This window comes from Microtus oregoni, unplaced genomic scaffold (assembly GCF_018167655.1).
Source record: "Microtus oregoni isolate MIOR12 unplaced genomic scaffold, Mior012 000053F_ref0000044, whole genome shotgun sequence".
In the NCBI taxonomy this organism is placed as follows: Eukaryota; Metazoa; Chordata; class Mammalia; order Rodentia; family Cricetidae; genus Microtus; species Microtus oregoni.
This window is the reverse complement of record NW_024543829.1, coordinates 12,070,366-12,097,489: the sequence shown is the minus strand read 5'-3', so window position 1 is coordinate 12,097,489 and position 27,124 is coordinate 12,070,366. Positions and strand designations below refer to the sequence as shown.

The 27,124-nt window shown below is 45.8% G+C and overlaps 1 protein-coding gene across 1 annotated transcript; it reads left to right on the top strand.

Annotated features, from left to right (window-relative positions):
* The first annotated feature begins 10 nt into the window (after positions 1-10).
* Positions 11-26,765, top strand: Pop1 (POP1 homolog, ribonuclease P/MRP subunit). The gene is made up of 16 exons (XM_041637432.1): positions 11-112; positions 1,982-2,125; positions 4,360-4,527; positions 5,618-5,793; positions 7,572-7,820; positions 9,437-9,524; positions 9,928-10,115; positions 11,371-11,627; positions 11,847-11,940; positions 14,274-14,385; positions 15,296-15,415; positions 19,219-19,334; positions 20,037-20,228; positions 21,356-21,510; positions 24,659-24,997; positions 25,878-26,765. The coding sequence occupies exons 2-16, from the start codon at positions 1,984-1,986 to the stop codon at positions 26,515-26,517; spliced, it is 3,036 nt and encodes a 1,011-aa protein (XP_041493366.1). The 5' UTR covers positions 11-112; positions 1,982-1,983; the 3' UTR covers positions 26,518-26,765.
* Positions 26,766-27,124: the final 359 nt, after the last annotated feature.

The window sequence follows — 27,124 nt, the reverse complement described above, 5'->3', positions numbered from 1 at the left end:
GGGACACGTGGAGGAAGCCGCTGTGCTGGCGCCTGCGTCCTCAGCTCGCTTGCTCACTCAGCCGCTGCGGTGGGAGCTTTCTGACCCGCGGAACCCTCAGAGAGTCTGGCAGGTTGGTGTTGAGGAGCTGGTGCCTAGCGGGGTTCGTCAGCTCGTGGGGGCCGCGTGTGGGACCGCACGCCGGCCTGCAGTAGCGGGGTCGGTTCGGGGCATCTTTCTCATGCCGAGGTCCATGCTGCCGGGCCCTCTTCCAGTCCGGAGCCTCTGGCTGCTGCGCTCCCTTGGAGCTTTATGCTCGTCCTTGCCCTGCCAGGCAGAACCCACGCTGGGAATGCGCTTGCGTCCTATTCTGGTTCCCTAAAGAGGCGGGGTGGCTCACTGGGGGGAACCAAGCAGAGGTGTGGTCTGCCTTTCGTCACCCCTGCCTCCTTTCTCTGAAAGATCGCCTCAGGGCTACTGGGGTCCGGTGTCAGGGGCGTCATCTTCCTCTAGCTCAGGACTTCAGCGTTTTCCCACTTCCGACCCCGGTATATGAACTAGATGTACAAATCAGTTACCGATAATATATCATAAAGAAGTTTATTTTAAAGCAATTCTTTAGTGTATTTGGTGTAAATTTACCATTTATTAAAGATTTATTGAATTTATTTATTAAAGATAAAATCCAATTTGCACTTTCTGAGGTAGATGTACCTGTTTATTTTTTCATCCTTCCTTCCTTCTTTCCTTCCTTCCTTCCTTCCTTCTCTTTTTGTGGTGCATGTCACTTAGGAAGCAAAGGCAAGCAGATCTCCGTAGGTATGAGGCTAGTAGCCAAGGTTACACAGAGAGACCCTGTCTCAAATCTACTCCCTCAATAACTTTTTTTTTTCTTTTCCCAGGGGGAGCGGGTTTCAAGACAGGGTTTCTCTGTGTAACAGCCCTAGCTGTCCTGGAACTCTCTCTGTAGGCCAAACTGGCCTCGAACTCACAGAGATCCGCCTGCCTCTGCCTCCCAAGTGCTGGGATTAAAAGCGTGCGCCACCACTGCCTGGCAAACAAAAACGTTTTTAAGGATACTGGTTACCCAGATTGGAAAAGCCCAGCTTCAGTGTAGCTATTAACACACACGGAAACCAAATCCCACACCACTCTGCCCTCTGCATTCGTATCCAGTGCTTACCGAAACCGTGAGAGTGGGTGCTCGCCTCTTGTTTTACAGAGAGAAGCTAAGGCTTAGGGAGACAGTAAGTGGCCAAGCAGGGGCTGGAACACAAACGCTGCCTCTAAATTCCACAAAGGGTTCCGGGTGTCCTTTATCCCACGGTGGAGCGTGCATGCCGTCGTTGGCATGCCATCACTGTGGTGCTGGTCATTATGCCTCTGCTTTTCTTTGTCCGTGGGAGAGTAGAGAAGAATCCAGGGCCTCTGCTCCATGTGTGCAAGGCTGAAGGACAGTGGGGGATCCGGGCCTCTGCTTCATGTGTGTTTCTGTTGAGATGAGTTTTGGGTATGGATATCATTCATGGCTTTTTTGGAATACCTGCTATAGATGACCGTGGTAATGTTTTGGTGTCATCAAATTTTGAGCTATATAAACATTTATTAAATTTATTGTTTTTACCTTTGGTATTTATTAGTGTGGGGGCCTAGGGGTATTTCACAGTGAGCTTGTAGTTGTCAGAGGACAACTTTAAGGAGTAGACTCTCTGTTTGCATTGTGTAGGTCCCGGGGATTGAATGGAGGCCATCAGGTTCATCAGCAAGTCCCTTTACCTGCTGAGCCATCTTGCTGGTCCGCTTTAAAATTAAGTCCTTTTGTTGTGTTTTGAAATAGGGTCTCAGGTAGGCAGGCTGGTCTCGTGCTGTGTGGCTAAGGATAACTCTTGAGCCTCCTGCCTCTGCCTCCCCAATGCTGATGTGAACAACCGTGTCTGGCAATTCATTGTTTTCGAAATAAGAGTTTTCTCTCCTTCTGTTAAGTGTATTGCTTCCTTTCCAGAAATGTCGAACGCAAAAGAAAGAAAACATGCTAAGAAAATGAGGAACCAGCCCACTAATGTGACTTTAGCCTCTGGGTTTAGGGCTGAAAGAGGTGGAAAGCACCATTTTGGAGCGGGGAGACCTTTTCAATCTCAAAAACAAGGTAAGATGCACACAGTGCCCTTTCTACTTTATTTTGAGTTAAATTGCTTTTTGCCAGTTTTGTTTGCTAGCCTTCATCTCAGAGGTAAACAATTTAAATTGATTTAAAGAGAGATACAAAAAACTCTGTTATTAGATCTTGCAAGTCTGTCTTCTTGTTAAAGTTCACCTGTAACCCCATGCTAACGCAGAGCCGTGCCATCATCCCTGGGTGGGTAGAGGCCAGAGGAACTTCGGTTGGCCCAAGTTTCGGTTCCCAGCTGCTCTCCTCTGACGGACAGAGGGTAGAGAAGTACAGAGTAGTGCAAGGACCTCCAGCTCTGCCTGGGGTTTGACTCTCAGCTTTGGGGTCACCCCATGTGAGTCACTTAACAGTTGAATTTCATTCTGTTTTTTTGCAAAATGAAAGCAATAGAATCCACCAGTATGAATTGTTTCTAGACTTTAAAATTACAGCCTGGTAAGATGCTCAGTGGGTCAGTACTCCGTGGGTCAGTACTCCTCAGTGGGTCAGGTGCTCAGTGGGTCAGGTGCTCCATGGGTCAGTACTCAGTGGGAGATGCCCAGGCCACCCACTCCTGACCACCTGGGTGCCATTCCCTGAACCCATGGTGGAAGGAGAGAACTGAGTTTTGAAAGTTGTCCTCTGACCTTAATTCATGTGCCATGTTTGAGTCCATGTGATAATGACACATAAAATTACAATGTGTTTGAGATTAAGTTCTCTGTTCTACTCGTGTGTGTGTGTGTGTGTGTGTGTGAGAGAGAGAGAGAGAGACAGAGAGACATGAAGGGAAACAAAGAGAAAGGGGAGGAAGAAGGGAGGACAGATAATTTTGTTGGAGTGGAGGTTTGCTGTTTACTGAGGGTTCACTTGACTTTTTAAGACATATTGCCATAGTATGATTATGCATATTTTAGAGCTGATATGTTTGATTTAAGTTATACCCCTATATTTCCTAAGAGAAATTAACCAATGTGATAACCGCAGACCCCTGTGAAATGGTAGGGTGGAGGTGTCCACTGGACAGCTGTAGAGAAGGCCAGTTTGGAGAGGTTGTTTAAGGAGCAGGGTGCTTTAGACCTGGTTGGTTGAACGTGAGATTTAAATTCTCTCTCTCTTTTAAAGATTTATTTATTGTATATAGTGTTCTGTCTGCATGAATCTTTGCACATCAGAAAAGGGCACTAGATCTTATTACAGATGGCTGTGAGCCGCCATGAGGTTGCTGGGAATTGAGCTCAGGACCTCTAGAAGAGCACTCAGTGCTCTTAACCTTGGAGCCATCTCTCCAGCCCCTAGATTTAAATTCTTAAGCTCTAGATTTGATCTAAAAATGGATCTTCTGCAACTTTGCTATGTGGTATAGCTTTCCCAAATATTATCTCATTTATAGCTCACAGTGACAAACCTTCTAATGTGTTTAAAGGTTATAGAGGCCTAATTCACATGCCAATGGGATAGCCAGGAACCCTGTGCAGTTCTTCCTGACCTCTCCTGTCTGCAGATGTTTATACCATAGCAATTATAGGGCTTTGATTAATAATTCATGTTATGTTGGAAATCTCAAAGGAGAAAATTTCCTTGTTTCCGTTGACCTGGCGCATCAATGTGATTACTGTTACGCTTGCCAGTATGTCACACTGACACGATCATCGGCTGTATCTGTCATTGTGTCACACTGACGTGAGTACCTGTTGTGCTACCTAACTCCGTTTGTGACTTTGGGCTTGTTCTTGTGAAAGTCACCTTGCTACCCAAGATTCTTCTTAGAAGAAAAGATAGTGGGGCCTGAGAGTATACAAGTGCTTGGTGGGTTAGCCTGGAGACCTGAGTTCAGTCCTTGGAACCTGTGTTCATGCATGAACACGTGCACACACCCACACCAACACACACACACACACACACACACACACACACGAGTATGGGCAAATATTAAAAATTGTATGATGGGGACTGGAGAGATGGCTCAGAGGTTAAGAGCACTAACTGCTCTTCCAAAGGTCCTGAGTTCAATTCCCAGCAACCACATGGTGGCTCACAGCCATCTGTAATGAGATCTGGTGCCCTCTTCTGGCATGCAAGCATACATGGAAGGAATGTTTTATACATAATAAATAAATAAATCTTAAAAAAAAATTGTATGATGGTTGTAGGGTTAACAGGTTAATTCTCTATGGTTATCCTACCTCTCGTAACATACTTCTTTTGTTTTATTTTTAAAAACTTCCTAGAACTTCATTCTGGAACCTCACAGCAGTGGCAGAACAAGATGAGTCCCCACTTGCTCCCTGAGTCTGATGGGAATGAGCAATCTTCCTCCAAAATCATGTTTAAGAAAAAGGGAGGCTGGAAAGCAGGTCCTGAGGGCACATCCCAGGAGATCCCCAAATACATAACCGGTAGGTGTGGGTAAGGAGGTTGAGCTCTTTGTTTCTAGAGCCAGCACGCTGCTGTCTGCTGCCCTGCCTGGCTCTCCCTCTCTGTTCTTACCACTGCTCACCTCTAGCCTGAGCTCCCACCATTACATCCTTAGGCTGGTGTTCTCTCTTCAGATTCTGAGTCCTCTCATCAATCTGTTTGTAAGCTGTTCCCCTAACTTCCTTCTCCCTCTCCCTCTGAAAGTACTGCAGAAGCCGTAGAAGCCGAGATTGAAAGCCTGGCCTCCAGGTTCACATCACCTCCATCCTCACCTCCATCCCCACTGTCACTTCTATATGCACCATCACCTACACTCTGTTCCTTGAACATTACTTAGGTGTGCTTTCTGATATCTCTGTTTTTAGATGAATTTGTTTATTTCACTAGCACCAGTTTACAGAAAGAGATATGTGCAGAAAGAGAAGCTTGACACTGGTTCTGTTTTCAGTAAAAAAAAAAAAAAAAAAAAACCAATAATAAATATTACAGGTTTTGAAAAAGCAGAAAGTGATGACCCCCTTGAAATCAAGCTCTTAATAAAGTTTTCCCCTTTGTTTTTTCCATTTGTGAGCATTGCGATTAAAAACGGTTGTGATTAGAGGTTGGGACACTCGAGTGTGAAAAGCTGGGCATGGTTGACCCCGGGAGCTCTTTGGCCAGTCCAGTCCAACCAGACCAGTGAGATTCCGGTTCAGCTGGAGACCAGAGAGTGACAGGAACACACAGATGTCTTCCTCTGGCCCCTGCACGTATGAATCCGGGTGCATGTAGCCATGTGCGCACAACACAGTGCACAGCTAAAGAGATAGGAAGCACAGGTTGTGATTCTGTGCCATGACTGTAAGTGCTTACAGTCTCTGGTCTTCACAACTCCAAAGTTGGCTAACCTTATTTGCGGACTAGAATATTTAGGAAGATAAAAATTTTTTCTAGCTTGAAAATGGAATTCTTTTAGAAAACTTGGAAAAAGAATCTTCTCCAGGGACTAGAACACAGAAATGACAAGTATTGGCGCTTACTCGACCACTGACTCCAGATCTGCTGTGAGTGACCTTGGCGTTTCCCTTACAGCCTCTACTTTCGCGCAAGCACGCGCTGCTGAAATCAGTGCTATGTTAAAAGCTGTGGCCCAGAAGTCATCGAATTCGCTGGTTTTCCAGACTCTTCCACGGCACATGCGACGAAGAGCCATGAGCCACAATGTCAAACGCCTTCCTAGACGGTTGCAGGAGTTGGCCAAAAAAGAGGTGGGCATCCACTTAGTGTTAACGTTTAGGTTAGTAGTTTCCAGAAGGGTTCACAAGTGTTGGCCTGGAAGAATTTTAAGGAAATCACACCTACTATTAACTTTTTTTTTTTTTACTTTGCTTGAATATTTTTGTTTTGATCATTATCTAGCCCTGTCCACCTTCGCTGGCTACTTTAGCAGGTAGTTTGATATTATAGCTGCTCCTAGTAGTCCTTTAACCCCAAGGCTCAGGAGGCAGAGGCAAGGGGAGCTCTGTGAGTGTGAGACCAGCCTGGTCTATGTAGTGATTTTTCAGGCCAGCCAGGGCTACATAGTGAGACCTTATCCCACTCCCAAGAGTTTAAATTACAGCACTTGGAACCCCTCTGTCCTCCCTCTCTCTCTCTCCTTCCTTCCTTCCTTTTTCTTTTTGAGGCAGGTTCTCACATAGCACAGGCTGGTCTTAAATGTGATCCGTAGCTAATGAGGAACTTAAACCAATCTTCTTGCCTTTACCTCCCTAGTACTGGGGTTTTAATCTTTTTATACAGATCTGACTATGTTTGGGCTTTACTCTAAAATTGGCTAAGCTACCCTTTTTTTTTTTTTTTTTTTAGTTTTTCGAAACAGGGTTTCTCTGTGGCTTTAGAGCCTGTCCTGGAACTAGCTCTGTAGACCAGGCTGGTCTCGAACTCACAGAGATCCGCCTGCCTCTGCCTCCCGAGTGCTGGGATTAAAGGCGTGCACCACCATCGCCCGGCTACCCGTCTTTACTATATGCATCAAGATGTATTTATGAAATGCCTACAGTGTGTTGGTACTGTGCTGGGAGCGGGTTAGAATCCAGCTAGTTAAAATCCTTATCTATAAAGAGTTTGTTTTCAAAGAAGTTTAGCTTAATAATAGAAGAGATTTAAGTGTGAAAACTAACTAGGAATTTTGCACTTATCAATCAAATGTGAGGTTTGTTTCTTAGCAAAATGTAGCATGTTTAAATGAATGAATTGGTGTTTCCATTTCTGTATTTCTTATGTAAAGATTAAAGCAAGAAGCTAGTGTTTGATTAATCTTGCTGTCCGCTAATAGCCACAGGAAGCTTATGCTACTATGTTGAACATTTTTTTACATTTGTTTACTTTGTCCTATGTGTATGAGCGTTTTCCTGCATGTATGTATGTATGTGTATTATGTACATGTCTGGTGCCCAGACAATCAGAAAAGGGCACCAGAAATTACAGATGGTTGTGAGCTATCGTGTGGGTGCTGGGAATTGAACCTGGGTCTTTTGCAAGAACAATGTGCTGTAAACCACTGAGCCATCTCTCCAGCCTTATGTGTTGAAATTTTATAAGTATTGTATCTTCATAAAAGAAGAGGCTTGCCTGGGGCCGGAGAGATGGCTCAGTGGTTAAGAGCACTGCCTGCTCTTCCAAAGGTCCTGAGTTCAATTCCCGGCAACCACATGGTGGCTTACAACCATCTGTAATAAGGTCTGGTGCCCATTTCTGGCCTGCAGACATACACACAGACAGAACACTGTATACATAATACATAAATAAATATTTAAAAAAAAAAAAAAGAGGCTTGCCTATTAGCAAGTGTTAGAACTTTGCTTCCTTTTTCTTGCCTCTGAAATCTTCACTTTCCATTGTCTCCCTCTCTGACCAGTGTGGGTAAGACTCTAAACCAACCAGTTAAGCAAAGTGGCCCATGTATTATAGTTGTTTGAACTCCTAACATTCAGCTGTGGCCTGAGGTGCTTACAAACAGGGTCAGCCTTTCTTCTTTAAACCGTAGGCAGAGAAAGCTGCTCATCAGAAAAAGGAACTTTCAAAAAATAAATGCCACAAAGCCCGAAGATGTCACATAAACCGGACGCTGGAATTTAACCGTAGACAGAAGAAGAACATATGGTTGGAGACTCACATCTGGCATGCCAAACGCTTTCACATGGTGAAGAGGTGGGGCTACTGCCTCGGGGAGAGGCCCACGTCCAAGAGCCACCGGGCCAGCTACCGCGCCATGACGAACCTCTGCCTCCTACAGGTGTGCTTTGCTGCAGTACCGGGAGCCTTCCCAGAACTTGCTTTTGATTGTTCCAAAGAATATCATTGTGATAAGTCTTTTCTGTGAGGACTGGGACACGGCTATGCTGGAGATGAAGCAGCCTTAGTGGGAGAGGTGGACATCTAAGGGATGTGTGCATTTTCTTGTTTTTGAGACGGGGTCTCATATAGTCAATACTGGACTAGGGCCGTCTATATCCAGCCGGTTTTCAGTGCTTTCCATGTGTTCCATCATTCAGTCCTTACAACCACAGCATGAGGTAGGAAGTTTCTGTTTATAGACGAGGTCTGGGTAACTCACCATACAGCTACTGAGCTGGGAGTCTGGTTGTACAAATTTAGGCGAGGTCCATCTGGTCACGGATAACTGAGAGGGCGCTGTTGTTGGCAGGAAGGTTTCTAGGCCAGTGATGGTAGAGATTGCTCGGGATCTGTCTAAAGCACAGCTCTAATTCTGTCTTTTGGTTCTGATTGCTGAGTAAACTGGGCTTGTTTCAAGCTGTTGTGGTTAGGGTTGGTCTGGGTGTCAGTGGTCCCGGCATGAATGCTGCTTCTGCTGAACCATGTAGCGTTGCACAAATAGCCATCTCGGTGCCTTGGTGCCCTCTCCTGCGATGCAGGGAACGGTAGAACCGATTGTGAGGTTGTAGGGAAGGCTGTAGCTGTTGCCACAGTTCTTCAGGGTTCTTCAGTACTCAGCCCCGTCTCTCTTCATCCTAACTACAGTAGCAAGATTGTACTCTCGGTTTCCTTGTGCGTTAGTCAGACTGGCATAGCCAGGACAGCATGGGAGGAAGACAGGAAGTTCATTGCTTATGTCAGAGTTCAGCGGTGTGCTGTACAAGTCAGGGACTGCCCTGACTTCAGCTCACTTTGTGAAATTCTGTCTTGCTCCTTTCCTATGGCTTCTTACCTTGCGTCGATCTGAGGAAAGAACAATACTTTATTTAGAAGCAGCAGTTTTTATAGCCCATTTTGAACTAGCCAATGTGAGTGGGATAAAATAAAATATGCTTGCTAAAATGTAGGACTCTGTATGTTATGAATTAAATGAAGATTCATTTTGACCTTTGACTCAGATTGGCTTCAGAATATCTGCTAATGTATAGTAATAGGCAGGCTGTAGATTTTGAGTTGTGGAAGCGGTTTTGGGTGGTTTAATCTGTGTCTTAGAACAGGTTTTCTTTTTTTTTTTTTTTTTTGGTTTTTCGAGACAGGGTTTCTCTGTGGCTGTGGAGCCTGTCCTGGAACTAGCTCTGTAGACCAGGCTGGTCTCGAACTCACAGAGATCCGCCTGCCTCTGCCTCCCGAGTGCTGGGATTAAAGGCGTGCGCCACCATCGCCCGGCTAGAACAGGTTTTCTTTTTTGCCAATGGTGTTAGATCAGATCCCCTTAGAAGCTGGAGTTATGCAGTTGTGAAGCCACCCAAAGCGGGTACTGGAACTTGAACTTGAGTCCCCTGTAAGAGCAGTACATGCTCTTAACCTCCTGCATCTCTCAGCAAGTTTTCTGATATAGCATTGGCTTCTTAGCTTTTTTTTTTAAGCCTTGTAAACAGATCATAGCATATTTAATTATATTTTTTCTTTGTTCAGGACTTATCGTATTACTGTTGTTTGGAGTTGAAGGGCAAAGAGGAGGAAATACTGAGGGCGCTTTCTCAGATGTGTAGCACAGACACAGGTAATCGCTTCCAAAGCCGGGCACTGTTTTAATCTTCGTGTGTTTATAAATTTGTTGAATGAGTGTCTACTGTAAGCATTTCATAGTTTTAATATGACAATATGTGAAATATTCTTACTCCCAGTGTGTGTGTTAACGTAAGAAAGGTTAAGTTGATATTTAAATCTTTAATAGCATTCTTTTGTGTAAAGTGAGCCATTATTCTGTGGAGTAAACTTAGGTGGAAACAACTTGAAACTCATGAAGTCATTCATTTAACAAATCTTTTTGGATAGCTCTCTGTGTGCCTGGTTCTCTTTTAAGCTTCTTGTGGAGACTAACAGTGGTTAATAGTACGGCTCTCAAGAAACAAGGCTTCTTGTGAGCCCTTGAAGTCAGGGTGTTTTGGTTGCGTTTGTTGCAGGACTGACCTTCGCTGCGGTTCACTGCTTGTCTGGAAAGCGACAAGGGAGTCTTGTGCTTTACCGGGCCAATACGTATCCCAGAGAAACGCTGGGGCCTGTCACGTTTCTCTGGAAGCCTAGGAAGACCCCGGGGGATACGTCTGAGGATAGGCAACTGTGGATCTGGCTTCATCCGACCCTTAAGCTGGTATATCTTTCTGTCGCATTCTGTGTATTTATTATACAATGTGTGGGTATAGACGTGGAGGCCAGAGGACGGCGTGTGTGAATCCGCTCTTCCACCGTGTGGGGACCGGGGATCAAAGTCGTGTCTTCAGAATGGTGGCAGTCCCGCTTACCTGCGGAGCCGTCTCTCCTGCCCACTGTTCCATTCTTAACTACCACCGGAAGACGATCTTTTAGAAATTTCAGTGGTATAAAAGTTTGACTGTCAGTTTGGTATGATACTTTTATTAATGAATCTCCTTCCTTCTATCCTTTCTTCCTTTTTTTTTTGAGACTGACCCTGTGTAGCACTGAGTGTCCTGCATCTGCCATGTAGACCAAACTGGCCTCGGACTTGCAGTAATCTGTCTGCGTCTGTCTCCCAAGTGCTGGGGTTAAAGTCATGTGCCACCATACCTGACTGATACTTCTTTATTTAAAAAAATTCTTTCTATCTAAAACTGTTGAACAAAGAATGGCTATCTTTACCTTGAATATGGTGTATGTATATATATATGTATGTATATAAAATGTAATGATTACCACAATGAATATACCCTTCTCCACCAATTCAATTTGTAACACTGCATTTAACTTAAACACACACACACACACACACACACACACACACACGTTTTTAATTTTTATTTTAAATTTTTATTTATTTATTTTTCCCAAGACAGGGTTTTTCTATAGCTTTGGAGCCTGTCGTGGAACTTGCCCTGTAGCCCAGGATGGCCTCGAATTCACAGAGATCTGCCTGCTTCTGCCTCTTGAGTGCTGGGATTAAAAGCGTGCGCCACCACTGCTTAGCTTAAAAATATTTATTAAGAATGTATTTATTGCCGGGCGGTGGTGGCGCACGCCTTTAATCCCAGCACTCGGGAGGCAGAGGCAGGCGGATCTCTGTGAGTTCGAGACCAGCCTGGTCTACAAGAGCTAGTTCCAGGACAGGCTCCAAAACCACAGAGAAACCCTGTCTCAAAAAAAAAAAAAATGTATTTATTTATTTATTTATTTTTATGTGTGTCGGTGTTTTGCTTGTATGTATATCTGTGCACCATGTATGTGCCTGGTGCCCAGGGAGGCCGGAAGGGGCTGTCTGATTCTCTGAACTGGAATAAGACAGTTGTTAGCCCTTGTGTAGGTGCTGAGATTTAACACTGGGTCCTCCGCAGGAGCAGTCAGTGTGTGTTTAAATTCTGAGGATGTAAAGTACATGTTTAACAACTCCTTAGGCTGTCCTGGAGGAAATGAGAGCAGTGTGCCAGTGCTCAGAACCCGTCAGCTCAGGTGTCTCCGTTCCTGACCCACTCCCGACAGCAGACCGAGAGGAAAGTCAGCCTGAAGGAGCTGATGACAGCATAGGCCAGAAAAGGAAAAGGAAAGACGATGCAGAGAGCGCTCGACGCACCAAGAGAACTCTTGGCGATGGGACTAGAGACCCGTGCCAGCCGCGTTCGTGGGTCTGTCTTCCTACAGGGGTCGTCATCAGGTAGGAGCTGTGTTCACCGTGGAAGGCCTCGCTCCCCCCTTTTCTGGTTTCCCGGTGTAGCCCTGGCTGTCCTGAACTCAGAGATCTGCCTGCCTCCACCTCCTGAGTCATGCTGGCTGCCTTGTCCTGTGGCCTGCCATGTCCGCTGTGACTTGTCCCATTGCCAGTGGTGCAGACATCATAAGTGATGGGAGTTTGTGTTTATTGGCCTTTTCTCAGTGATCTGACGATGGAGATGAACAGGTTCCGGCTGATTGGTCCTCTTTCCCACTGCATCCTGACCTCGGCACTGAGGGCTGCTCCTCTACACACAGTGAGTAAATGTGACTGTCGTGCTGGTCCAGGCAGATCTGTAAACCTAACGTATGATCTGATAGCCCATCGGTTGTTCCTTAAACGTGTATTTCCCAACTTGTTTTTGTTAACAAAATTTTTTTTTTAAAAAAAAAATCTTTCACTTCTAGAAAATTAAATCTCAATGGGTGCCATAATTCAATTGAATTTTTTTTTTTTTTTTTTTCTGAGACAGGGTTTTTCTGTTACAGCTGTAGCTGTCCTGGAACTCAATCTGTAGACTAGGCTGGTCTGGAACTCACAGAGATCTGCCTACTTCTGCCTCCCAAGTGCTGGGATTAAATGTTTACACCATCATATCCGGCTAGCCAAATTGAATTTTAAATTATAGATTATTCTTGCTTTTCTGGTTCTTATAGAAGGTAATCTCCTCTCCATAGATGGGCAATGGAATGCCTCTAAAAAAATCTCTGAAATTGTCTGCTAGTCTTCTTTCTTCTTCCCCCTTTCTTCCTCCTCCTCCTCCTCCTCCTCCTTCTCCTCCTCCTCCTCCTCCTCCTCCTCCTCCTCCTCCTCCTCCTTCTTTTAGTTTAGCTTATGATAGATTTTCTGGGAAGTTAAGTAGTATGTCCACTCAGCACTTCGGATCAGAGGCAGGGAAGATATTCTTTTGTGTTCTCAAGATTGATAACCACCACTCACATGACATCATTGAACACTTAAAAATGTAACTGAATGGCTGAGATACTGAATTTGTACCTCTTTTAATTTTAACTAAAGATGAATTCTCTCTGTGGCTTGTGACTGATGTGTAGACAGTGCTGGCCTTGAGCATGAGGTGTGGTTAGGGGTCTCCTTCTGGGTTCAGATCTCTTTATTTTCCATCCTAGTCAGTTGATTTAGCAGGTGAGCCTCGGATTTGATGTGGGCAAAGACAGTGATCAAGCTGAGGCTCTAAACCACGACAGCAGCCCCTCTCTGTCTCCTTGGCGTTCGTCTCGGCCTCCGCTGCTGTCTCGGCCTGGGGTCCCCGAGTGGATTTAGGACGTTCCCTTGTTATTCCTGCTCAGGATGGACAGTGATCTTTTAACATTTTATTCACTTTTTGTTGTTTCTGTCACATTGCTTTTGGTAGATGGAATCCAGGCCTTTTGCTTGCTAGACAGGCAGTCGCTGTAGCTGTCCCTGAGCTATATTCCAAACCCAGTTAATTCACTGCTTGTTGAGATGATAAATTCCCAAGTAGCTTCTCATGTAATTTAAGGTTAAACTCACTCGATCCCGTACTGTGGCCTGTGTCATCTTAGACTTTTAGTCTCTCCTCACCCTTTGGCCGTGCTGGCTTTTCATGGTCAGAATGTGTCATTTTCATTTCCTTGACTTGTACTTATTTTCTTTCTACCTTTTTAACATTCTGTTGTGCTACTCTTGGTTGGGCTAAAATTCCCTCGTTATTTAAGTTTCAGCTCATCTCATACAGTCTGTGTTCCCTCTCGAACCCTTCCTTGTGCCCTCAGCTTAGCTCCCCCCCCCCACATTGTTCTGTAGCTTCCTGCACTTTTCCTCAGCTTACTAGTATAGTCTGGTTCTTGTGCTTATAACACCTGTGTCTCTCACTGGCCTCTGCGATTCATGATGGTCAGCAGGCCCGGTTCTGCCCAGTTCTGCCCGGTTCTGCCCTCTGTTCTGTCCCCAGGGCTTAGCATAGTGCCTAGCATAGGCTCTTCCATGTGCTAATAAGTTATAGAGTAAAGACGTGAATTCAGGTTTGGTTCTGGAGCCTGTGCTCCACACCACTTAGCTCTGCTGCCTGTGTTCTGTCAGGTGGCCCGTCTTACAAGTTACTGCTGTAGGGTCCAGCACTAATCACTGCTCTTGGTGGCATGTCTGTCATGTATCTCGTACTTAAAACACCATGGAAACCTTGCCAAATCCCAGCCTTGCCTGGGAGTTAGTGAAGCGTGTGTGCATCTTATCTGGTGTTGCTAAGAGTAGCACAGCTCTGGCCTGGTGAGAAGGGAGCATTTTATTGTTAAATTAGAGAGGAGGTGGTGAGAGTGGGGGAGGGCCAGCACCTCCGTAGGAAGCGTGCACAAGGAAGAGTGGCGGTGCTTGATTAAATAGCGTCTTGTAAAGGCTGCGAAGTCTCTAATTAGAGTGTTAGTCTGGTAGTAATTTCTCTCAAGTACACTTGCATCCTCACTGCTCCTGGTGAATGAGTTATTCTCACACCCAGAAACAAAGGGAGCAGGGCCAGCTGTGTTACAACCTTCTTAACAAGGTAGCGATCATTAGGACTGACTCACCACAGTCGTTAGGCCTGGCTGCTGAGGAGGAGTTCTTGTTTTCCAGGGGGAAGAGGATGCAGAGGAGACAGCCCATCACTGGTGGAGCGACACTTGCAAGAGCTCTGATGGCGCTGTCCTTCATCAAAGACAAGAAGCCATCTTTCAGTTGCTGGGAGGTAGAAAGAGGGAGAATCTACTGTGCTGGGGAGGGGTGGGGAGCGGGGCAGAGAGCAGTTGGCCCCAGTGAGTGGTCTTGCTTTCTGTTGCGTTTATTTGCTGTGATGTGACTCGAGAAGCAAGTAAGAAGCTGGAGTCCAAGATTGAGGCATTGTGCTCACGCCTGTGAATTAAGGTTGTTAGTATTCTAAGTCACTGGCATTCTGAAGTTACAAGTGAGCAGCCGAGCAGGAGCTCACCCAATGTCTGTGTATGTGTAGCTGATGAGAAACTTACTGGTCCATGTTGGAAGATAATTTTATGTCCTTTAAATTTTATTTTGCAAGAAACTTTACTTTTTTTTTTTTAAAGATTTATTTATTTATTTATTAAGTATACAGTATTCTCAGTATTCTGTCTACAGGCCAGAAGAGGGCACCAGATCTCATTACAGATGGTTGTGAGCCACCATGTGGTTGCTGGGAATTGAACTCAGGACCTTTGGAAGAGCAGACAGTGCTCTTAACCGCTGAGCTATCTCTCCAGCCCCAAGAAACTTTACTTTTAAAGTGTTAATTTATTTTCTGAGTACATTTGTGAGGGAAAGATGATACGTATTTTAAAGTAATTTCTCCAAGAAAATAGTTTCACTAGGAACATCTGAAAGGTTCAAACTACAAACAAGATTGTATTAATACATATTGTGATTTAAAACACATTTTTTACATTTACTTATTTGTATTTGTGTGTGTGTGTGTGTGTGTGTGTGTGTGTGTGTAACTCAGTCCTCTCCTTTCACCGCGCGGATTAGAGTCAGATCATCAGCCTCCAGCAGGCGCCTTTGCTCACTGAGCCGCACCTGCCCCGTGCGAGCCTTTCTCTATCTAAGCTTCTGTTTAACTCATCCCTTCTGTTTCTGTTCTGTTGAAGGAGTCTCTTCACCAGCGGAAATTCCTGCAGGTACCATTCTGGGATTGACAGTGAGGGATCCGAGAATGAATTTGCCCCCACAGCGGTCCAGAGCTTTGCCGTATCCAGAAAGACACCAAGGTAAGGTGTTGCCATGTTCCCGGTCGAGCTGTCGGGTCCCATGAGGTGTGTGTCCGAGGATGTGGCGTGGAGAGTGTCTTTCAGGGGAGGTGTAAATCACACAGCTAACTGCTCAAGTTTGATGTTTTTCCCAGAGTCCTCAGTTTTCTCTAGTGTGTCTCTCTTTAGTCTCCCAAACGCCTGGAGCTTCAGAATTTAGCTGTGAGGAAGGGATGTGCACCGGCAGCTGGTCTTGTGCTCTTTGGAAGCCTCTGTCTGACCATACAGATGATCCAGGTTCGAATCCTGGCAAGGCCATCCCAGGTGCTGAAGTATCAGACCACATGGTTTTGACAGAGTGGAGGGACCCACGCGAACCACTTGGCTGGGAGGTGGGTTGGGACTGGCTAGAGTTTTAAACTGATTTCGGGATTGGCTGCAGCTGGGATGGTGTCATTTAAACACATTAATTAGGAGAGCCATTGAAACTAGCTTCTGAGTTTGTGAGAACATTTAAGTGTGTCTTAACAACTTCACAGTTTTGTTTCCAGACTCTCTGCCTGTCGTTAGCTAGCTTACTAGGGACCAATAAATGGCCCTGTCAGAGGTCCACATAAAAGGTGACTGAGGATTTGAAGACTCAGGTAAGTTAGTCACCGTGGAGCCTGACTGCCTTGCTGTGGCTGTCTCATTCAGTGGTCTAGTGAAACCGCGTACGTGGGAGGGTCTCCCGAGAATTACGGAGCTGCAGTCACTTTAGAGCCGCGGGTGGACTCTGCATCCCTCTGGCTTCCTCATTATCTATGTTTGGATGGGAAGTTCTAACACCCTTCCTAACAGGTTTAGCACGAATCGGTTAAAGAAGATTAAAGTCTGTTGTGAAACATGATCTGGTTTCTACTGTAAGATTCTCTGTTAGACATTGTCGTGGATTTCATTCCAGCCTGTTTTTGTTTTTAGACAGGATCTCACTGGGTACATCTGGCTGGCCTGGAACTCCCTTTGTAGAGCAGGCTGGCCTTGAACTCACGGAGCTCTGCCTCTGCCTCCTGAGTGCTGTGATCATTAGAACCTGTTTTAAGTACTGTAATTCCTATGAAGATACTTTTATTTGATGTTGAGCTACATAAAGGAGTATACTTTCAGGCTGGGGATGTGGTTCAGTAGAGTACTTGCCTACTATGTGAGTGGCCCTAGTTCAGTCCCTAGTTGTTTTGAGATAAGGACTTGCTATGTAGCTATGCTGGCCTGAACTTGTTATAAAGCCCAGGGTGGCCTTGAACATGTCAGTATTCCTGCCTCAGCATCCTGAATGCTTGGTTTGTGGGCAAGAGTCAGATGCCTGGCAAGGAGTACACTCTTCACATGAATTAGCTGAATTAGTATTATATCTGTATTTTTTTCTCATCTAGCAAGCTGAGTCAAAACAAAGGGTAGAGGTACACTTTTGGGAGGCTGGATCAGTTGAAAGATCAGTCCTTAGAAGACTCAACAGTAGGACAACTTACACGTAATTCCTTGACCTAGCCCAGTCTGCCTATATCTGAAATTGTTCTCTGCCCGTTTTGACTTGAACAGGCAGCAATAGCAAAATCGACTCAAGTGCTTCTAGCTTGAATGAGTTTGCCTGCTTTGGGTAACAAGCTCCTTATTTTCTTGTATTAACTGAAGCTTGGGCAGCTCTTAGAGGAACAGGTTCCTAGGAGCCTGACTATATTCTCAGGCTTTGAAGAGGTTCTCCTGAGTGTTAATTATTAACATGTTTTTATAACACTTTCCAGCTTCATTAACAGAGTGGTTTACTGTGTAAGTGTCTTTGAGGCTGGAGGTGTAGGGTGGTGATAGAGCTTGTGCCTAACATCGCACGGGCCTGGGTTTGAGTCCCGGCACTGGGAAAGTGGGAAGAAACCCTCAAAGCACCTTTGTGCTGTCTGCTCTTCTTCATTCGCTGTCTGTAGCAATTGCTTATGTGCTTCCGTAGATTGTTTGGATTGGCTCTTGCTAGAGAAGAGCTTGCTTTAACGTTGGCCTCGGAGGCAGGAATTATGGGTCAGTGACGGGGCATGTTCTAAGTGTGTGCTTTGTAAGCGTGCACTCTGGCTTCTCACTCACTGGCTAGCAGCAAACAAAACAAAAGGGAAGAAAGAAAATACATTGTGTGTGTAGCTCCTTTAAAAAATTGCTCTTGAAATACTCTTTGGCTGTATGTTCTTGCCACCACCACAGCCATGAAGGAGTCTGGTTGCCTTCAGAATGGCAGGTGGGCAGACATATTTTCCTTTTCTAGTGTTCGTGAGCACTGTTACAGCACAGGGCAGCTGTGGACTCCAGTGTTCGTGAACACTCTCATGGCACAGGGCAACCGTGGACTGCAGTGTTTGTGAACACTCTCATAGCACAGGGCAACCGTGGACTCCAGTGCTTGTGAACACTCTTCATGGCACAGGGCAGCTGTGAGCTCCAGTGCTCGTGAACACTCTCACAGCACAGGGCAGCTGTGGACTCCAGTGCTCGTGAACACTCTCATGGTAAAGGGCAGCTGTGAACTCCAGTGCTCGTGAGCACTCTCATGGTAAAGGGCAGCTGTGAACTCCAGTGCTCGTGAGCACTCTCATGGTAAAGGGCAGCTGTGAACTCCAGTGCTCGTGAACACTCTCATGGTAAAGGGCAGCTGTGAACTCCAGTGCTCGTGAGCACTCTCATGGTAAAGGGCAGCTGTGAACTCCAGTGCTCGTGAGCACTCTCATGGTAAAGGGCAGCTGTGAACTCCAGTGCTCGTGAACACTCTCACAGCACAGGGCAGCTGTGGACTCCAGTGCTTGTGAGCACTCTCACGGCACAGGGCAGCCGTGAACTCCAGTGCTCGTGAACACTCTTCATGGCACAGGGCAGCTGTGAACTCCAGTGCTTGTGAGCACTCTCACAGCACAGGGCGGCCGTGAACTCCAGTGCTCATGAGCACAGTTACAGCACAGGGAGGCCATGGACTCCAGTGCTCGTGAACACTCTCACAGCACAGGGCAGCTGTGGACTCCAGTGCTCGTGAGCACAGTTATAGTATAGGGCAGCGGTGGACTCCAGTGCTCACTCGTGAACACTCTCACGGCACCTTAGGCCTCGCTGCTCAGTCTCCAGGAGAAAGAGCGTTTGTAGACACTAGTGCCGCTCTCTACAGCTTTGTCCTCCCTGAAATCTGTCGTGCCAGTGCCTAGTCACTACCAGCTTATTTTTCCCTGGCTGTAGACCCACACAGGTTTGTGCTTTTGAGTGAGTTCCATGTTGGCATTTTGGAACAATAGCTGTCCCCTCCTCACCAGTTGAGTTTTAATTCTTCAGTCTGACAATATAGATTTGAAGGACTTTTTTCTGCCATGTTTAAGTGACGGTGTGGAAGGGTCCATGACTGAAAACCCTCCTTTCTGATATTCTGAGCGCAGTGTGCCTTCCTTAAGAGACAGGACAGTTCACAAACATTGCTCTCCTTAAAGGAACGGAGAGGTGTGTTTTACAGACAGGAATGACGAGCTCAGTAAAGTTAGTTCTAAGAGAACCGAGGGTAACGGAAAGTGTCTTCTAGAAATTTGATTATCTCAAATTCAAGGGGCAACTTATAATTATTAGTATTATAATTGTGTGTCTGCACAGAAGTAAATATCAAAGAAAAGTGTTTATTAGCCTTTGTTATTTCAAGGGCTAGGAAACCAACTATAAGAATAACTTAGTTTTTGTCTTCTAGTTTGGGACATGCCCGTCACTGCCGTCTGCCAGTGTTCGGACTGACGGAGAGAAAGTGTGGTTTGAAGGCTCTTTCTCTTCCCTCTTAGATAATGAGCAAGTTAGACAGCTGCTTCTGGAGGGCGTGCCCGTGGAGTGTGCCCACAGCTTCATCTGGAGCCGTGATATCTGTAGGAGTGTCACAGAGAGTAAAATCTCGGATCAGGTAACTAACGTGCCAGGATTAGTGGTAAGATCATGGATGACGGGGAGAGTCACTGTCTTAGAGACTACAAAGTGATTTTATGTTTCAGTGTTCCATGTACCTATTTATACATTCTCTCCCCCACTCCACCCCAAGACAGGATTTCTCTGTGTAGCCCTGGCTGACCTGGAACTCACTTTGTAAATTTCCTCCTATGGTGATCTAGAAGATCTAGTAAGATGATCTAGAAGATCTAGTAAAGTTTATAAGGTCTAATAAGTTCTAAATAGATCTTGAAGGTCTAGGAAACTAAAATGTCTAGTAAGATCTAGAAGGTTAAGAAGGTCTAGGAAGGTCTAGAAGGTCTAATAAGGTCTAGAAGGTCTACAAAGTCTAGAAGGTCTAGGAAGGTCTAGAAGATCTAGTAAGATATAGGGGGTCTAGAAGGTCTAGTAAGATCTGGAAGGTCTAGTAAGATCTAGAAGGTTAAGGTCTAGGAAGGTCTAATAAGGTCTAGAAGGTCTACAAAGTCTAGAAGGTCTAGGAAGGTCTGGAAGGTATAATAAGATCTAGAAGGTCTAATAAGGTCTAGAAGGTCTACAAAGTCTAGAAGATCTAGTAAGATATAGGAGGTCTAGGAAGGTCTAGAAGGTCTAGGAAGGTCTAGAAGGACGATCTAGAAGACAGTGACTGTTTCTATTGACTTGTTTTCTTCCCCTTTAGGATTTAAATCGGATGAGAAGTGAATTGCTGGTGCCAGGGTCACAGCTTGTTTTAGGGCCTCAAGAATCCAAGATTCCTATTCTTTTGATCCAACAGCCAGGAAAAGTGACTGGCGAAGACCGGCTGGGCTGGGGAAGTGGCTGGGATGTCCTCCTTCCCAAGGGTTGGGGCATGGCTTTTTGGATTCCATTTGTAAGTTGCCTTTTGATTTCACCCAATAGTTGCACTATTTAAAACACAGTGATTAACGTATTAATTATACAGCTACTCTGTGATATTTCCATATGCGCTTGCTTTATGTGTTGATATCCACCTGTCTACCCTTGTCCCACACCCTAGTCATAAGCAATACTAAGTTTTTGAAGTAGAATGATTTTATTTTTAAATAGTAGTAACAATAGCTGGGTGGTGGTGGTGGTGCACGCCTTTAGTCCCAGCAGAGGCAGGCAGATCTCTGAGTTCAAGGCCAGCCTGGTCTTCCTAACTGTAGCCAACATTTTTATTAAAATCTGTGTTGTGTGTATTTTCCGGTTAGCTTAAGCACGACTCTGCTAGAGATGGTGAGAGGCGTGCCGGCGTCAGACTCATGCAGGTAGTAAATTTTTGGCAATTATGCCTAGTGCAAGGAGCAGTCTGTTAATCATTTAGGAAGGGTTTATTTTATTTTTTTAAGTTGTTCCACTTAATTTCTTTTAATTAAGTATTTTTTTTTTTTTGTCTGTTTTCTTCAGTGCTAGGAGTTGAACTGAAGGTCTTAGCAGGCTAGGAAGCACTCTCTCGTGTAGCTCCATCCCCCAGACCATTAGGCATTATTTCATTCACATAGAAAAGATAAGGTCCTATGTACTGAGGGGCTGTGCACCTTTGGCCTGCCATCCCACTTAGAAAATTAAGCATACAGGTTCACTGGCAGGGCCTCACGTCTGGCACACCAGTCTCCCCGCTCTTGAAGTAACACCATTATGATTTTGGTGTTTGTTTTCCTCAGTGCATGCTCTCATATCTTTATCAAATGTGTGTATCTCTGTAAAGTACATGTTTTTAGGCTCTACGCCTTATTGTGTGTGTGCTTCTGCAACCTGTGTTATTCTCTGGGTACTGAGGATTTTTCCACGTGTATTGAAGTCAATTCATTCATTATTGTGTGGTGTTTGGTTATAGGATTATCCTAGCATGTATTTACCTGTTATCTTTTTGATGGGCTTTTAGCTTATTTCTCATTTTAATATTTTAGGATTAATCCTTGTAGCTTATTTAGACAGTTAAACAATTTCATTTCAAGTCAGTAAACAGACAGGGCCTCTTGTCGTTTCTTTTAGATCTACCGAGGTGCAAGAGTTGGGGGATTGAAAGAGACGACAGTGCATTCTCAGTATCGAAGATCACCTAACATCCCAGGTGACTTCCCAGACTGCCTTGCTGGGGTTCTGTTTGCTGAAGATCAAGCTAAGGATCTTCTAGAAAGCTACAAAAGGTAAGGAAGGGACTCTCTTCTGGTCTGTCTTCAGGAATGAGAAGCGTCTGCTTGAATCACCTAATGGCTCGGGGAGCATCGCAATTGCTTCCTTTTGAGTTCTTTCTCTCTTACCAAGAGGTGGTTGAGAAGCTTTAGCCAGGAGCTTCTCTGTTGGCCTTTGCAGGCCCATCTGGTCCAGCCCTTCTCTCGGTTACTTTCTGACTTGTGTGATGGACAGCTGAACTGAGACAAGCATTTCAGATGCTTGCTAATAGATCTCACCCCACCCCACCCCCACTCTTGTGGAGATTCTGTTTTAAAAGGCTGATTTATAAGCGTTAATGAAACCATGGAGGTGGGTAGATCACTTTATACTGCTACCGTTCTGCCGTCCAAACAGACATGTGCTGTTTTAGTATTTTAGTATTTATCCTTGTAGTCTCTGATCTTTCATTGGAAATGAGTGGATGGGGGCCTCTATTTCTGATATATAGAGAAGTGGACCATAGGTCTCTGTATTCCCGTTAAACTGTAGGCTCCCGGAAGCACAGAAACTCCCTCTCGTGAGTGGTGCCTGTGGATCCAGCCATAGACCGTGTGCAGTCGGCCTTGCTAATGTTTGCTGTTTGATGAACGAGTAGACAGTTGGATGTTGCGGTGACTTTGCTGGGAGCACCAGGAGGGCTAAGTTGGGAATCCCTGCTCATTACCACAGCCACAGAGACAGGCAGGGGTCTGGCCCGTTTGTTGAGTGATAGACAGATGAGTGACTTAGTGGCTGAGTTGTGACTTGATCCTGCACCAGGTCACCAGCAGTCATGGGCTGTGTGTCTGTGTACCTCCTGGACTGTTGTTGAGGGGCCTGTAACTAAGAATACTCAGTTTCACTATTTAGACTTTTTCACACTATTTTGAGACCTGACCTTTTCATTTAATCATATATTGTGTTGGTTTCCATATCAACAAACAATGATCATAAACCAAATGTTGGCAAGCTTCTTTTGTAGAGGGCCAGATGATGGCAGTGTTGGCTTTGTAGACTCCTGGTCTCCATGACAGGGACACAGCCACAGAGGTAAACAAAGGAGCGAGGTGGAGTTCCAACTAGGTCTTATGTATGGTCGCTCACATTTGGATTTCGTAAAATTTTCAGTGTCATGAAGTAGAATCATTTACTTTTTCAGCCATTGAAAATATGAAAATTGTTCTCAGCTCATGGGTCATATAAAAACAGATAACAGGGCAGATTAGGCCCATTTGGCGCAGCTTGCCGGCTGTGGTGCAGGACGGAGCTTGGAGTGGTTCTGAAAGTTTGCAGCGTGGAGGGCCTGTGCTTCATCAGTGACCTTTTAGGTTACCTCTGTTTTCTTGCCCTGTGGTTTGGGAAACTGCACCTATATGCATCTCTGTATTTGTCTAAATCATTCATTCATCCAACACATTTATTTCAAGCCTACTGTTGGATCCAACACCCCTCTAGACACCGTGGCTCTTGTAGACACAGAGTAGACCTAAGTCTGTCCCGGACTTTATGGAGACTCTTTCCTTTCCTTTCCTTTCCTTTCCTTTCCTTTCTTTTTTTCTTTTAGAAATTTTGTTAATTTCTTTACTTTTTAATTTTTTTGATAATTTCATATATTGTGTTTGCTGCCCCCTTGTCCTCTCTTACCTCCCTCCCTATTCCTACTGACTTCTTCCCAGGTCCTCCTGTTTTCCTGTCCTTTCTTGTTTTTTTGACTCATGGAATTTAATTAGGGCTGTCTGTGTGAGTATGGGTATGGACTGTTTACTGGAGCATGGGCAACTTAACAATGGCCACACCACTGAAGAAAATGACTTCTTCTTGGGGAACCACTAGCTGCCAGGAGCTCCTCAGAGGGCCTGGTGAGCCCCTCCCAGATCCCTGCTGGGTTTTGACAAGGCCTGTTTGCAGGCCTTGTATGGATGGTCTCCATGTGTCCATGACTGCTGTGGCTTGGCGTGGCTTAGTATGTGTGGCTCTGCCGTGTCCAGAAGACGGTGTGGCGTAGCATCCATTCCCTCCTTCGGTTCTGTGTCTGTCTGCACCACGGTTCCCTGAGCCGTAGAAGGGGCCATGTAGTTGTGCTGTTTATGGCTGAGCATGCTGTTCTCACTTATTCTAGGTACTTTGGCAAGTTGTAAGACTGTGCACTAATTGCCACCCACTGCAGAAGAAGCTCCTCTGACCGTGGCTGAGAGCAGCAGTAGTCTATAAATATAAACATAAATGTTTAGAAGGTGATTTGACAACAGGTTCAGTTAGCACAGCTGTTCAAACCTGTGGGTCAAGACCCCTACAGGGGCTATCAGATATCCTGGATATCAAATATTTACATTAGGATTTGTAATAGCAGCAAAATTACAGTCGTGAAGTAGCAATGAAGATATTTTTATAATATGTCACTGCAAGATGAGGAACCTTTTTGAAGGGTTGCAGCATTAGGAAGGTTAAGAACCCCTGCTGTAGCAGAACATTGGTAGTTTGAGTCTTCCCAGAGGCCTGTGGTTTACAGCAGAACTTCTCCCTAAATTCTGACCTGGTGTGTCCTTGCCTCCGTCCAAACACACAGTATCAGTTTTCTGTGCATCCTTCCAGGTACCCTGCCCGTACACAAAAGTTTGCAGGACACAGTCTTTCTCTTTACTCACGTTTAGTGCAGTTGTCAGGTCAGAAGTGAGGGAGACGCCGTGTGCATCTCCAGGGATAACACTGCCCAGCCCCAGGGACACCGTGATTGGAGCTCTCAGGGTAAGCACTGCGGTACTGCATTTGGTTTCCAGAGGCCGCATACATTTGTAGATGTGGGATCTGTTTAAAAACCAAAGATCTGGGTGCAGCGGCGCACACCCTGCACAGGGGAAGCAGAGGCATGTGGATCTCTGAGAGTTTGCAGGCAGCCTGGTGGACAATAGTGCATTCTAGGCAGGTCAGGACTACACGCACACATACATGCATGCACACAGCAACAACAAAACAAAAAGACCAGAGAAAACAAGGAGCTTCATGAGCAGGGTTGGTGATCTTTATCATACATTCCTTGGGGAGTCTTGTGTGTGCGTGTTGGCTGCAGATGTGTTATAATAGTCTTGGCTGTTTTAATTCTCCACTGTTCAGTTGTTTAAAATTGATTTCTTTTTTCACCAGACGCCCTCCTGCCAAAAGGCCCAACTATGTTAAGTTTGGCACGTTGGCACCTTTCTGCTGTCCCTGGGAGCAGCTGACGCAGGACTGGGAGTCCAGGGTTCAGGCCCAAGAGGCATCTCCTGTAACCTCAGTACCTGGTGCTCAAGACAACCCAAGACAATTCACAGTGCCCCGTGTCCCTGAAGAGCTCTGCCAGTCTAATGAGGCAGACATACCTGAAAACAACCCCACAAAGCCAGAAGACACAGGCTGTCAAGCAGAGGCAGGGACCAAGATGGTCTTAGAGCACGGTGCCAGTGAGAGCCACGTCGCCGCCGCTAGCCGGCTCTGTGTTCTGCGGTAAGTGCAGGCAGCTGCCACATCCATTGAACTGTTCTCTGTACTGAACGTGCTCCTATGCTGATTGGTGACTTTCTGAGAAAGGGAGCCGGTTCTTTGATGTGTGATAGGCGGCTAGGGAAGCAGTTTTTGATTTAAGACATGGTACTAACCGATGAGATGATTGGAAATATTGTCCTAAACCAGGGACCCCGATGGGTGACAAGCCTCTGTTTTGAGTTAGCCTTTCCAGTTCTTGGGAATTCGTGTGTGCAGCGTCCATGTGCAGGGAGCACTGCATCCATGTTCAGGGAGCACGGTCATGGTGCAGCGTCCATATACAGGGAGCATGGTGATGCTGCAGTGTCCATGTGCAGGGAGCACGAGGATGCTGCAGCGTCCATATACAGCGAACACAGGGTCCATGTGCAGGGAGCACGAGGATGCCGCAGTGTCCATGTGCAAGGAGCATAGTGTTCAGATGCAGTGAGCACAGTGATGCTGCAGCGTTCGTATGTAGGGAGCACGGTGATGCTGCAGCGTCCATATGCAGGGAGCACTGCCCTTGATGCTGCTGTGGACTCAGCTCTGCTTCTCAGCATGCTGTGACGTGCTCCCATTTGAATAGTGCTCCTCTTTCACCTCATTTTATATCCTTCTTTGTCCTTAAACTCTATCTGCTTGCTTTGATTATATCCCTAAGATCTGTCTTATTTTTCTATAAGCCTTATTATTTTTCTGCACCAATTCTAAAATTTTTGTTTTTAAGTTTGGCACAGTTAAATTTTAAGTTTTTCAGAATGGCAGGCACATGAAAAGAGGAATGTTAGTTATAAATAAATATATCATATGCTTTAAATGTTTTTTAATTATAATTTTATATGTCTGTTACTTCATGTAGGAGTAGGAAATTACTGAAGCAACTCTCTGCTTGGTGTGGGCCCAGTTCTGAGGCCAGGCGGGCTCCCTGCAGTGGCCAGCGAGAACTGACCAGAAAGGCCTACTTGTCCATTCTGGATGATTTCCCCAGAGCCCTGGTGTGGGTCAGCCTGTCCCTGCTCAGGAAGGGCAGCCCCGAGCCTCGCGCCATGATCTGTGTCCCGTCCAAAGAGGACCTGCTCCAGCTCAGTCAGAATTCTTGTTACCATGGACCCTTGGAATCCAGACACAGTGATCCATTCAAAAGCCTGATTCTGAAAGAGAAAGAAAAGAAGAAAATGGAGAAGAGGCAGAGCCGAGAGCTCGCTGCCTCTGCGGGCCTGGCAGGGGCGCCCACAGCAGAGCAGGAAGCTCTGATACGGGGGCTTTGGTCTGGCCCCCTCCCGGGACTGACGTCACACTGCTCCAGAATCCTCCTGGGCTTCGTCACACAGGGGGATTTCTCTATGGCCGTGGGCTGTGGAGAAGCCTTAGGGTTTGTTAGTTTGACTGGCTTGCTGGAAATGCTGTCCAGCCAGCCGGCAGCCACAAGGGGCCTGGTGCTGCTGCGACCACCCGCCTCTCTGCAGTATCGGTTTGCAAGAATTGCCATTGAGGTGTGAATTCGGGTCCTGTGAGATCTATGCCTGGCTGGACATGAAGTGCAGCTGTTTTTGTTGACTCCCACGGGAGTCTTGGCTGCTTTTGTCATCTGTTACAGTGTGCAGCTTGGAACAAGAATTAAAATGATACAGTTATGTGGATGGCAGTCTGTTTACCTTATCTTAATAATCTGTTTCCATCTTTTCCTGTACCCAGAATATGTTCAGTTGTTTAATGTGTTAGATGAACACTTTGTATTAAAGTAATGTGACCCACGCCAGACCCCCATGTGCTGCCTCCCATGCTGTTTTTGTTATGAACAAAAGCTGAGAGGTCTCTCTGAAAAAAATTTCAGTCATATGGTATGCAACTATGACCGTTGACAAGTTTGACTCAGGAGTCTAGGGAACTGGGTAATCAAGCTTTTGCACGGATGAGGCCCTGGGTATGAGCCTAGCTCGCATCAGAGAGCTGAGGAGACAGGCAGACACGGTAAGTGCCTGGCTTCTGCCCTTGAGGGCCAGACCGTGTGGGCTGTGTGCAGTTATATCCTGATGAACTGAGTAACTTATTCCATAAAGAAGTCACAGGTTGGTGCCTGTTGTCAGGAGGGCTGGGTGTGTGACA

Excerpts from the sequence above, each read along its gene's own strand:
- Pop1 (XM_041637432.1), top strand. The coding sequence starts at position 1,984 with ATGTCGAACGCAAAAGAAAGAAAACATGCTAAGAAAATGAGGAACCAG. Across the intron at positions 4,528-5,617 it reads GATCCCCAAATACATAACCG|CCTCTACTTTCGCGCAAGCA; the intron begins GTAGGTGTGGGT and ends TTTCCCTTACAG. Across the intron at positions 14,386-15,295 it reads CATCTTTCAGTTGCTGGGAG|GAGTCTCTTCACCAGCGGAA; the intron begins GTAGAAAGAGGG and ends GTTCTGTTGAAG.